General features: G+C 37.3%; 2 protein-coding genes across 3 annotated transcripts in view; one reads left to right on the top strand and one right to left on the bottom strand.

Annotated features, from left to right (window-relative positions):
* Nucleotides 1-4,832, bottom strand: part of myo6b (myosin VIb) — a 53,882-nt gene extending 49,050 nt beyond the window's left edge. The window contains exons 1-2 of the mRNA XM_042500686.1: nt 4,734-4,832; nt 4-151 (exon numbers count right to left, since the gene is read on the bottom strand). Of these exons, the coding sequence (XP_042356620.1) occupies nt 4-120 (117 nt within the window). The 5' untranslated portion in view covers nt 121-151; nt 4,734-4,832. The remainder of the gene's footprint in view (nt 1-3; nt 152-4,733) is intronic.
* A 2,439-nt stretch (nt 4,833-7,271) lies between these two features.
* colec11 (collectin sub-family member 11) lies at nt 7,272-10,560 on the top strand. Of its 2 annotated transcripts, none has more exons than XM_042501299.1 (7): nt 7,272-7,372; nt 7,833-7,994; nt 8,088-8,159; nt 8,595-8,666; nt 8,763-8,816; nt 9,438-9,533; nt 9,688-10,560. In XM_042501299.1, exons 2-7 carry the CDS (start codon nt 7,862-7,864, stop codon nt 10,095-10,097), a joined length of 837 nt encoding a protein of 278 aa, XP_042357233.1. In that variant the 5' UTR covers nt 7,272-7,372; nt 7,833-7,861; the 3' UTR covers nt 10,098-10,560. The 2 variants fall into 2 exon arrangements, with proteins under 2 accessions (XP_042357233.1, XP_042357234.1); XM_042501300.1 differs by having other exon boundaries at nt 9,706-10,560.
* The last annotated feature ends 2,908 nt before the right edge of the window (nt 10,561-13,468 follow it).

The raw sequence follows: 13,468 nt of genomic DNA on the forward strand, positions 1-13,468 counted from the left end.
CACCTTGCCCCTCTGGTTCAGTGGTTCTATGGTGAGCGTGTCGGCTCCTATGTCAACTATCATCCCCAGCTGGAACCCGTCGGCAGGGTGGGGCGCCCACACTGGCTTCCCATCCTCCATGGCTTACCTCCAGTCCAGCACGACCACACAACTGGGGAGAGGAGGAGAGAGGCAGCATGAATAAAGGGAAGCATGTGTGGCTTAAAATGAATATGCAAAGTACAGTACCAAGTTTTGCATATTTACATAAGTGCTTCAAACAAATTGAATTTGCTTCTACGCTCAGCTCGGGGCTTGCATAGCTACACAATATGTGTCTCATCTTTTTTCAACAGCTGACAAACATAAGTTTCCAGGGCTGCTAATTTAACAACTGAGAGAACATTAGTCCCCCATGAGGTTAATTTCCTCTGCGTCATTTTTCTGCTTTATTGTCGCTCACCTGATCCTGATTTGCATGGCAGAATTTTCCTATATCCATTCATATCCCTTCATACCCACCAGAGTCATAACCCTTTGAAACGTGGATCGACATCAGTTTTTGTGTTACATCCGGACACCTTTTACGAGGTTTCATACCTTTAAAATGTGAGCCAGTTGGTTTGATTTTTTTTTGAAAACTTGGCAAGTGATGTCTGGAAAAAGACAACAAAATGAAATGAAAATATTTTTTTAAAAAGGCATAAAAAAGAAAAAAACTATAATTATATATTTAAAGTTTTTAGCACTTTTTCAAGCTATTTCATTGTTGATATTTTTTTTAATCTTTTTCTTTTTATGTGTCTTGTAACTTTTTACTAATTCCTTGCTAATTTGGTTGCTTATTGTATCCTTCCGTGTTTTTTGAAAGAAATTACGATATTATTAATTTGCTCGGGGTTCAAGAGGGTCAACTAGTAACAAAATGAAATTTTAATGAAAATGAAATTTAATGAAAATCCTTTTAACACGATATTTTGTCTGTCAACATTATCTTTACTAAACATGGACACTAATTTCAAAGAACTGATCACACAAAAACACAGATGAGAATGGTTTCATTGTCGCACTGATCTACAGTTTTATTCCCTCAGTCATTTGGATAATGTGCCCTGACTAACTAATGCTGTGTGCTTCACTTTCTTTTAACCTATAATTTCTCCCATTGATCTTGTAACAGAGGATCTTCCACTGGGACAAGACTGAAGGGAGTTCAGTTTCTAGTGAGGACAAAGCTGCCCCAAATGACCTGACCTAAACTGCCAGGCCAAACAATCCAGTTTAGAGCAGGTAATCCTCAGACAGTTCTATTACAGTATGACATTTTGGAGTGCACTACATTTTGTATAGTACTTTATGTATACTGATTTTTTATGCAACTATCTCCCAAATAGCCCATTTTTTTTTTTTTTTTTAATTGAAGATGATGTTTATGGCATTCCCAGACCCAAGTGATTTATGTTTTTGAGTTATTTTCTTTGTTGTCCTTTTCTGTTAGCGTCTGAGAAGTTTAGTGACTTAAGTTCTCGTGTAATGTTTGATATTGTTAAGGCTCATCACTACCAGACATTTGCTAATCAAATTTTGGCACCATATTGTGGAGAGTATCAAAAGATAAGACTGTCAATAAGTATCGTGGCAATAAGCAGCATTAGTTTTGATATGTTTTTTTTGCCTTTTTTTTCGACAGGACAGTGAAAGCATAAAAGGGGGAGAGAGAAGAGATGACGTGCAGCTGAAATTTAACCCACAGCCGCTGCGGTGAGGACACAGCCCCTGCACATGAGGCGCCTGCTCCACCAGGTGAGCCACTGGGCGCCCCCAGTTTTGATATTTGTATCAATAAAATCCTTACAGTACCCAACCCATCTGTGTAAAATTTGGATATCCAACTATGGCAATGATATATTGCTGGCTGGCTCTTTGAAGGACTGTTTTTGCAAAAAAACACACAGCTTTATACATTCAGCTGTATAAGAAAACTGTACAACTTTATTCTGTAATTGACAGCAGCAGTTGTACAACTAAGTGGATAATTACTGTCCTAATCGTGTGCTGCCATCATCAGAGCATCTTCAGTCAAATGTGATAGCTGAAATTTTCACATGCGTGCCATTAATGGTTCTTGAGCCTACAACCACTTCTACACAGCAAAAGTGCTGACGTTATGCTCGAGTATCCCATTAGCTTCAGGGATTGAGGTTGAATGTCAGAAAGGATAGGTGCTGCAAAGTGCTGATGCAGCCTTCAGCAAGGACTCAGAGTTCAACAGGTAAAGCAGTGGAGCATGGTGGAGCCAACTGAGGGAGAGATAGAGATGGAAAACTATTGTGACCACCTGCATTGCTTCTGCCTTTTTTTTTTTTGGACCTAGTTGAGGCTGGACCGCAAATGATCTTGCATTATTTAACATTTTCTGAAACACAATATTTGAGATTTTTTTTTAAATAATATTCCTTTTAAAGCTCAGTTGACAAAAAATCAAAAGACTATTTGAACATTTTATTTTGTGTTGCACCATAACTTCTTGAAAAGTTGCAAGTTGCTGCAAAACCAGCATGCATTTTTTTTCTTATTAAACACAAGATAGACAATTGCTTGTTAGTGCCTACAATAATAACCACAATCAGACTTATACTGCTTCATTGTCAAGTGCACGACATGTCTGGTCAGCGTGCTTACATCTGGCTTTTCTTAGTACGCTTCAGCAACTTCCAGCCAGTGACTCACTCTGAGGACTTTGTAAACCCAGTACATAGAGATATAAGATATTGTTGTTGAAAAACACGAGAACACAAGACTCTTTGTTCTTAGTCACATTTCATCAATTGCTTTACCTCTAGCAAGGAGAAAACAGATGTGTTACACTTTTTAGCAAACAGAATATTTGGACAACTCTTATGTAGCTATGCTAATATAAATGAATTAAATATAAAAACATATTAGTTATTCAACAGCTTATTTATGTTTATTTATGTAAATTCATGTAGGTAGAAATGAATGAAAACCTGGTCTAAACCTGGTTCTAAATTAAATGATTAAATGCGCAAAGCAGAGCTTAATGTTATCACTGCTTCCCATGAAAGTGAATGTACGATGCATGGTATGCTGTTATCTTTATTATTAGAGCAATAATTTTTGTTTACAATAAATGACTTTGCCCAGGGTGGGACAACAGCTCAGTAAGTGGCTGACCCACCATAAAGGCCAAAACTAGAACAAAAAACTCAATTTAGCAAGACACAAACTTATAAATGCAATCTGTTGGATCCATCATAGCAAAATTTTAATCAATAATAAACCAAAAGCTTCTTTGTCGCAGAAAGCAAAACCAACTTGTCTTTACACTGACTGACAGGATACTTAAGTTCAATACACAAATCTAATTGTGCAACATTTACAAGCGCTGGCTGCAACAAGTGAAAAGGCTCCATCGGTAACTTTCAGATATGTTTGTACACTAAATGGATGACATACACTCATTTGCAGTGGTGATCATTTGATTATCAAACCACAAAACCATGTTCAAACTTAAAGTGAGATAAAAACACAGCAGAAGGAGGGAGGATAAAGATTACTTTCCCAGTCTGTTATCTTGAGGTGTGAGATCAAGGCAATGGGGATCATTCGGACTGATGGCTGATAACCACAAAGCTTTCCCACAGTTCCCTTCTTTGGTCCAAGTTACATTATAGCAATGTCTACACGGGAAATATGCTCTGTTTCAAACTGCATAACCACCAAAAGCCTAAATGACACCACTTCTTGGTGTGATTGAAATATTCTATATACTGCTAAATAAAGACACAAGTCATGCATACAATCTGTGTCATACACCAAGAGCAGTCTAGTGTAGTGTTCATAACATACAGCACTGCTCAATGTACTAAAAGCTTTGGGATTCCCCCTTTAAACCTCCAAACAATCTGCTCTATCACTTAGCTATAGGTAGATGGCCTTCAGCTTAAAAGTCTACATCACTGTTAGCAAAACAGAGACCAGTCGCTCAGTCATGAGTAACTTTGACTCTGCAGCTCTAAATCCTCTTAGTATCTGACCCTAATCCAGACCGTAAGGTGAAACACATCGAGTTCTAAGCCTTACAAATAAAAGTCTGTGATCAGTTTGTGTGGGAGACAATGCAAATCAGAAGGGTGTCCCATGAAGCACAGGGAGAAGGAAAACGCACACACAAATGAATGGACGCTGGCTCAGAGCAAAGGCAGGACACACAGACACGCCTCTGGTTTCCTGCCTCTTGTTTCCTGTTCTCTACCAGGCAAAAGGGACAAGGAAAATGCACTGGACATCAACAGGATGAAGACATGTACAGACAGCCATGCTTGAAAAGGTGGATAAGATAGGCTAGATTGTTGGTTTAATGGGGATTTGAATTAGCTAAAGGGGAAAGAAATGGAAGAATTAAGAAGGAGAATTGGCAGTTAAATAAGTTTAAGAAAACATCATGATTAAATGGATTTTAACATATCAATACCTTTTGTATAAAATAGCATACGAGGCCCCTTATAAATAAAGCATTATACAACAATAGGAGTTTGTGTGCAAACTAACACTAATGCAGGGCAAGACTTGTTAATGATTAAGCAAAATTATAGGCAGTTATCACACACAGCAGACTACAGCAACTGAACTGACTCTGTCCACCTACCTGTAAAGATAATACAAAGTACCTCAGGTTGTTTCTGACGCTGGCTATTGGACAAAAAAAGTATCAAAGTTAGACAAACACTTACATTCACGAGGTCAAATTAACGATCGGGACGGCAGTAATGAGTTTTAAGTCCCTCATACGGAGTTGGAGCAATAGTCCAGCTTTCTCTGTCCTTCTTCCTGGGACAGGACAGCGCAGGACAGGACGGACGGAGCTGCAGGCTGTCTGGATGACAGGCGGTGCTCGGTGCTCCGGTGAGCCCAGGTGACGTCACTCTGACCGTACAGTGCTGACGGTGCGTTAAAGTGCCGCTCGTAAGATCCTGTGTCAGGTTGTTTTTACTAGCTTTGTGTTTTAGGCTAAAAAAATAAAATAGAATTGAAATCCGTTGTGAAGCAGAGGAGAAAATCAGCACGGGGCAGGAAGACTTGCATGGCTATCATTTATTATCCAAAAATCTAAGTTTGGCTTCCTCTTTTTTAGGGACTGTTTTTATTTATGAGGGCGGAGGGATGGTGAAAAAAGGCAGAGGCATGTTGAAAAATCTTTTAAGCACTGGTAAGGGACTTTTGTTTTTATTTTGGGGCATACAACTTCAAATGGTTGTGGTTATTTTACTGTCGATTAAAAACAAGAAAAAAAAACCAAAATAAAACATGCCTTCCAACCCCATACATACAGGTCTTTGAAAGGCATGTTTTCTTAAAAAAAAAAAAAAAAAAAAGATTTAAAAAAAATCACAGTTTTTAAGAACACAAATAACTTTTGGATGATCTCCTCATCCTTGGACACATCATTTGTGATGAATAAAATCTGAGCTAGAAATAGTGCTATTTCATCAAAATAATTTTATTTTACATGTCTCATTTTAACTTTGGCCAAAAATAAACTGTTTACACAAACCAGAATTCACAGGTGGAAGAAACGAGGCTTTTTTCATCTCGTCCTCAACTTTGAACCTTTAGCTTTCACGCATTAAAGAGTAAATTTAATTCAATTATAGGGTGGAGGGGTGGACATGTGTTACAATCCAGTCCCTTAACCCACAAAACAGAAAACATTGTAACATTTAAAGCCCATTTACAAGTATGCACGTTTGCTGTATTTTGAGATAGAGTAACAGCTAGATTATATCAAAACATCTCTAGTAACTGTATACTTAGATCTAAATACTACAACATGCACTTAATGCTCTGTAAATACATTTTCAGCATGAATGTGGGGAATATTAAAGTATTATAGTATATATAGTATTATTTCTAGGTAATTGGTAACCTAACAAAGTTAAAATTGGCTGACAAATGAATTTTGTATAAGAAAAAAATAATGGAAGCTCTGGGAGGCCCCTCTCACCCCTTGAAAATGGAGTAGTCTGATCCTGCACTAGGATTTGTCTCTAAATGCAGCGAGAGCCGAGTGAGTGCTTTTGCTGCTGGAGTACCAACAAACACGTCTGTCCCTGAGAGAGAAAATTGGGGTTCCAAAAAAGAAAAGAAAGGTAAAAAAAAGATAGCAACTGACTTTGTAGTTTGTGGGGGCCCCACAAAGCCTACTAATGCAGTAAGGCCCAGAATTTGGTGCTACGCCCCTGTCAGATATGTCACTGGCTGCAATGAAAAGGCAGCAAATGTTGCCTTGAGAGTCATGAATATTTCAGAGGCAGGTAATGTAAAACTTTTGGGGGGGATTTTTGAAGGAGACATCCAATCCACCACTGAAAGCCACCACTGGGTTTGTAAATCTAATTAGGATATCTGATACTCCTGAACTGGACCGTATCTGATTACTGACACTAGATGACAGCATGTAAACACGAACATGACTTTTTTTGTTGTCTTTGTAAGTTAAAAGTTAATATTTGCATGAAATGCTAAATATTGCATGACAAAGACAAGAATCACTTGATCATATCAAATGGTGAAACATTTTATTTTGGGATGCTATATACTAGTATAGTACAATTATGACTGGAAATTTGCCATCTACTGTTTAGTTTGTTTGTCATTCTTTTATACTCTGTCTAAGGCTAATAAACACAGAAAAATACTGTTTTTTTTTTCATTCTGACTGAAAACAAAAAATAAAAGCACAAGTAAATGTACATTAAAGATGTAGGTCAGTGGAGCTCCACTTCACTCTACTATCATGGACAGTGGCTCCATCTGGTGGCAGCAAAGGGGACTAGCAAATCTGTGCATCTGAGGAGATGGCATGCACTAGTGAGTCGATCATCACCAGCGCACTCTCTGGACATGATAGTTGCAGAAATGCTATACAAGGAAAAAATATCATATTCATGCAAAATACCAAAAACTTAACTCGTATTGACTCTATACATAAAATCACTTAAAATTTACAGTCAAGCCTTTGATGGTTTACATTATAAAAACTTGATTATTAATTTCTGAATGAAGATGAAATACATTAACTGGTAGACATCACTGGCACTTTACAAAATACACTTCTCTAAATATCTGATAGAGTATTTATCGGGCCCCTTTACTGTCAATCACTCGACTGCTTTCCCAGCCAATTATCTGTGAGGCCCCAGCTGCTTCGGACTTTATCTGTGAACTGTTTACGAATGTCCAATCACACACATTCTGCCGTGCCTGTGGAGGAACATGAAATGTTTCTGTAGGACCACCAGTGTTCAAAGCTCCTGCAAGTCTTTGCAAGCTGGCTTTACTTCTCAGCTTCTGTCTGGAAACACCTCTGCAGGTAAGACATGCATATTTTGAAATGCAGTATACTGTTAAACCATTGATAGGTGTTTTTTCTCTGAGGTTATATTGATTTCTGATAAAGTTGTTGCAAGTTTAGGATAAAAAAGCTTTATGTCTTTTTGGTTGAGGCAGGTTCTAGATGTTGCTTCCATCCTTAGCTATTTCTTCCAAACATTACTTTATCTAGAAGACATTGTAGTAGATTACAAATGTACTTTCTTAAACTTGCACCAATGGATGTAAATTTATTTGTTTTTTACAACTACCAAATATTATAAATATAATAGGATAAAGAAATCATACTTTTTGAGGAGCTCTTTTTCAGGTATATATTTGAGTTGTTAAAATGACTAAAATAGGATGTTTATTCCTCACAGTAGGGCGTGTTCTCTTAGGAATTCCGTAGACCGCAATGTGGATGATTTATCTTTTCTTAATCTCTCCTGTTTCTTCAGTAAAGCTCACCAACCAGCCCATGTAAAGGATGATAGGAGAGAAGCTGTTATTGCCGATAATTATAATGTCTGTGCTGAGTTTAATGACACCACAGACATCGTATGGACAGCAGTTGGCAGAGGAGTCCTGCACGGTTCAGATCCTTGTCCCTGGACTCAAAGGCATGCCATTCATTATACACTATTCACAGAAAAGCAAAATATAGAATCTATTTTAATATTTTATTATTTTTTTGTCTGCTTTTTCTGCTAAAGGAGAACCAGGAGAGAAAGGACAAAAAGGAGCACCAGGAAGACCAGGAAGAGTTGGCCCTCGTGGAGAGATTGGTAAAGAATATTTTTGTTTCTAACCCACCCAAACCTACGCAGCTCTAATTTTTTCATCTCTGCCACTAAACTGAAACAAAAAAAGAGCTGGAGTAAAGTTCACATTTCTTGTGCTGATAGCGTGCTGTTACATCACTACCAGGCCATCCAGAGATGGCCAAGTGTTTACATTTGGGCGAGAGGTTTGGGGAGAGATGATGTGTGGAATCCACTGCTGTGGACGAGTGTTTACTGAAGACCTTAATGAGGAGTGGAGGGTGGAGATTACACAGACACAGCAGCTTATTACTATACTTATTGGGAGAAAATATTAGTTTAAAAAATCACAGTTAATATTTTTATTTTAAGGTGCAGTATTTCTTGTCTAACACCAGAGACATATGGCTAAATAAATAGCTTGAATAGTAATAAATAATTCAACGTCACTCTTTTCAGGTCAAACAGGACTTAAAGGTCAGAAAGGCATTATGGGACGTTACGGAAAAGTGGGACCAAGTGGAATGAAAGGTAATCAGAAAGTGCAGAAGTATACTTGCATCTACCTGTTTAGGAATAAATTAGGTGTTGTTCATGTGATATGAATAATTCCACTTCATATTTCAGGGGTAAAGGGAGAGATGGGGGACCCAGGTCCAAGGGGCCCTAATGGAGATCCAGGTGAGATATTACTGCCCTACAAAGACTGAGAAACATGGCTTCAAAGGTTTTTGACTATTTGCTAAATGTGTTAAAAATAAAGATTGGTAATACTCTCACTTAATAGGTTATCATGAAGTAATATATATGCCTAAAACCATGATTAACTTGACCTATGATCCCATGAATACAGTAATATTGTAATTTCTTTACTCTGTCTTTGTATTACCTTAAATAGCTTTATGCAAAAATAAAGTGCAGTAACTACAATTTTAGTATTTTAGTATTTTGTTTTGTATTTTTTCAGTATCAGGTAAACAGTTTTCATTTCTTGATTTATTCAATTTGCATTTGTTTCATATATAGATGTCTGTTTTAAAATTACTAACAGAAAATTTTAGGTAAACCTCAGCTATTATTTTGTTGTAATATTCACTTCATCAGTTTTGACTACGATTACTTGACATTATCATCTTCATCACTGATCCTGCTTTGACTGTTGTTACATTAACCTTTGTAGGGCAGATTACACCATGTTATTCAGTTTGTCAAACAGATTATTGCGAGGTTAGATATATTTTTTTAATTTGAGAAGTAATTAAGATGACTGTGTGGTAATACCCCACATTTTTGCCATAATAGGTGTTCCATGTGAGTGCACGCCAATGAGAAAGATGATTGGAGAAATGGACATTCTGGTGGCACAGCTCTCGTCTGAACTGAAGTTCATTAAAAATGGTATGATCTAAGCATTCTTGTTTGCGTGTTTTGAACGTTTTGAAAGCATTTTGATCACAGCTCTTGTTATTGCTTCACTTGTTATCCTCATAGATCTCTAAATGCTGGGCATGTCAATGTGAAATTTATAGAAATACAAGTGCTCATTTTTCAGCACTGCCCTCCCCCGCAGCTGTTGCTGGCATAAAAGAGACAGACAGTAAGGTCTATCTGTTGGTGAAGGAGGAGAAACGCTACTCGGACGCTGAGGTCTACTGTCAGACGAGGGGGGGGCACCTGGCCATGCCCAAGGATGAAGGAGCCAACACGGCCATCGCAGGGTACATCACCGAAGCGGGCCTGAACAGAGTCTACATTGGCATTCATGACCTGAACCAGGAGGGTGTTTTCACCTACGTTGATCTCTCTCCCATGACCACTTTCAGTAAATGGCGAAAGGGAGAGCCCAACAATGCCTATGATGATGAGGACTGTGCTGAGATGGTAGCGTCTGGGGAGTGGACTGACGTGGCGTGCAACCCTACCATGTATTTTGTGTGTGAATTTGACAAGGACAGTCTCTGAGATCAGTCTGAATATAATGGAACCGAAGTGATATGTATTCGCTGTGTTTGTACGTCTGTCTGTAAATAGGGTGACAAAATGACATGCAAGTTGTGCACACTTCTTTCTTTTTACTTTTCATTATAAGCTATTTATTTTCTTAACTCACAAAAGAGAGCTTTTGTTATTTTGTGATACTTATTTTAAGTACACCCTTAATCTCATACTCTGTGATTCATTAGTGTTTTAAAACAGGCAATGTATTTCGTTTTTATGTTATGTTATTTGCAACAGGGCCATCAACAAACAGGACAAATAAGAAAATGTGGAAGGCTGTAGTTTGTGCATAAAATATGAAATCAAAGAAAGATTTTGTTTTCAGCTGCATGCTTTAAATCAGAGAAATGGGACACTATATGTATTCTATATTCATCTTCATATAATAAGTTATGTTGTAAAATAAAAATTCACTAATGGTTTAAAAAAATAAAGGGTGCCTGCATTATTTTCTGTCCCGGAGCTGATTACATTCATCCAGTGCAGCAGCTCTACTAAGTCCAGCAGTGTGCAACAGTCTCCACCCAGTGGATGAAAATTGTACAGCATCGTGATAATAATCACACTGGGATGGAAAGTTAGTCACATTAACATTCTGGGTGTCATCTCAGCAACTTTGTGTCTGTTTTAGGTAATTTTGTGCCTTTTTTTGGTAGTTTTGCGTCTTTTATTCTTTGTCTCCTTATGGTCATTTTTCTTTTCTTTTAATTGTTTTGTGTCTCTGGTCGTTTTTCTCATTTTTGTAGGTATTTTGTCTCTTTGCAGTTCCTTTGCATCTCTCTGTGGTCTTTTTGGGCGTCCTTGTGGCTGACTTTTGTCTCTTCGATAACTTGGTCCTCTTTTTGCCCTTTTGCATCTCCATGTAGTCATTTCTTCTTTTTTGTTTTTTTTTATTTTTTAACCTTTTTTTTTAATCAATTGGGTCTCTGTCAGGTAATTTTGTGTCTTATTGTGGCAGTTTTCTGTCTCTTTTAGATAATTTTGTGTCTTTTTGGGTCATTTTGTGTCCTGTAGTTATTTTTTTTATTTTTATAGATGTTAATTTTGTGTCTGTGGTTGTTTTGCCCTTTTTTGTTGTTATTTTGTGTCTTTGCAGCTCCTTTGCATCTCTTTGTAGTCATTTTAGTGTCTCCTCGTGGTTGATTTGTGTCTTATTGAAGCAATTTTGCATCTCTGTGTTAATTTTGTGTATTTTTTGGTCGTTTTTGTCTTAGTCGTTTTGTGTCACCTTCTGGTTTTTTTTTTTTTTTGGCCCTATGTGGTTGTTTTGCCCATTTTTGTAGTTATTTTGTGTATCTTTGCAGTTCCTTTGCATCTCTTTGTGGTCATTTTGAGTCTCTTCCTCATCACTACAGGTTAATCTGAATGACATTTTGTAAGTGAAGGCCAAGGGGCCCCCTGACATTTCTGGCCCCTGGGCCTGTGCCCGGTAGGCCCTTCATGTATCCATCCATGCTCAGTTTTTTTCAAGTATCCCAGTAAGCCACGACAGTGCAACGGTGAGCCCGCATTCACAATAACAGGACCCTAAAACTGAAAATAAGCCATCATTATTTTTAATTATGTTTGTTTGTTTTTTCTAATTTATTTTATGAATTATTGGAAAATTTTCTATATCAATAATTCTTTGAGAAAAACATCATCTGAAGCAATGAATTAAATGATGATGTGGACTAAATAAATAACACTGAGTTAAATTAACACTGACAGTTTTGCTGCGATGTGTGTATTATTTAAAATAATGTATTCTCAAGACACAAGAGAGTTAAAAATAATAATAAATTAATTAAACTCAGAAACAATATGACAGCACAATCTATGGCAGAAACAAGACATTACATACCTCAGGTTAATATGGCATTTTCATCTTTGAAAATCCTCTATGGTTTAGTTGTGTGATTAATAGAAGTTGTCTTACAGCTCTGGCTGCTATTGTTTTTTAGGATGGGCATCCCAGCTGAGATGATATCCTATTGAGTACCTCTAAAAAGGGGAATTTGAATATGCATGATGCAGTTCTCCTAATAAAGCACAGCACCAGTCCCTTAAGAAATGAATAATTAATGCTGAGATGAATTATGCATTTAATTGACCAGGAGTCGTCTGGTATAAACCAATTAGGTGCCATTGTTGGTGCAATCTCTGGTTACCTTTGTGGTAAACAATCTGGACAGCTCTGTCTAGCAGTGGACTGGCTCTGGTGAAAAAATGGCCTGCAAATGAGAGATATGGCTGTAGTGCGTGAAAATGAGAAAAAACACACCCTGTATCTGATGTTATAGTCCCGTCTATAGCCACCATGGAAATCTAATTTTCATACTGCAGGCGTGATGTTTTAGCTTGTGCCCATAATACATGGACTTAGGTTTAAATTGTCATCCGGTAAATATTTGGAAAGGCAAACTACAGGAGGAATGTCAAAAAGTTACCTGTTATTTTTTTGGTAAATATGCAAACAAAAGTGGAGTGGTAAAGTGTGAAAGGTACGCTAACTGGATAAGCTTTGTCAGTCGGTATAGAAGTATAGGAGAGGAGTTTTAAATCAAATCTAAAGAAACTTTTCTTTTTTTTTAATTTGAAGTGCCTGGGGTTTTCACTGTCAACCTTGCTTGACAGTTTCAATCTGCCATTTTGTTTTGCAAGAGAGAACCACGATGGAAATAAGGCTTTCTTGTGTATTTCAAACCTAAACTATTTCAAATAACTTTCATGGAGTCTGTCACTGTTATCAGTCTGTCATGTTTGTTTTAAATCTTGTCAAATCTTCAAATAAAATCCACATATTAGTGGACGAAGTAGTGAAGTTTCGGTTCTAAAAAAAATAAAAATTGAAGTTGATGGACCAAACCCAGTTGTAAAAACGAGCCTATATTGGCCTCTAACAGGATATTTCCCGATTTGTTCATGTCAGACGTAGTAGCCAGTAGGCAGTTGTTTGCTTAATAATGTGATAACTTTACAGAGTATGATAAATCAAAGCTTGTTGCTGCAAATTTATACATATTGTCTTTTCTGTCCCCAAATTCTCAAAATGATCTGTAGTTCATTGAAATGATAAGCTTATCTTGTTCCAGCGCATGATGCAAAAGTCAGTCCTCAAAATGCAGAATGTCAAGGAACGATGCTGTATCAGGTTAATGTAAGGTCAGTGGTCCAGAATTTAGGGACTGTACTTTACACAGACACACACACATACATACATACATACATACATACACACAGATATATATTATTTTTTTCAGTACTGGATGTCCAGTGGTCCAGAGGTTAGAAATGTGGGCTCAATATTACCACACAATTGTGAAATAAAAAATAAACAATATAATAATAATAAT

The sequence above is a fragment of the Plectropomus leopardus genome, chromosome 14 (assembly GCF_008729295.1).
Source record: "Plectropomus leopardus isolate mb chromosome 14, YSFRI_Pleo_2.0, whole genome shotgun sequence".
In the NCBI taxonomy this organism is placed as follows: Eukaryota; Metazoa; Chordata; class Actinopteri; order Perciformes; family Serranidae; genus Plectropomus; species Plectropomus leopardus.

Bases quoted from the DNA above. Each gene is read 5' to 3' on its own strand.
- colec11 (XM_042501299.1), top strand. From the start codon at position 7,862: ATGATAGGAGAGAAGCTGTTATTGCCGATAATTATAATGTCTGTGCTG. The intron at 7,995-8,087 runs GCATGCCATTCA...TTTCTGCTAAAG, and splicing joins CCTTGTCCCTGGACTCAAAG to GAGAACCAGGAGAGAAAGGA. The intron at 8,817-9,437 runs GTGAGATATTAC...TTGCCATAATAG, and splicing joins GGGCCCTAATGGAGATCCAG to GTGTTCCATGTGAGTGCACG.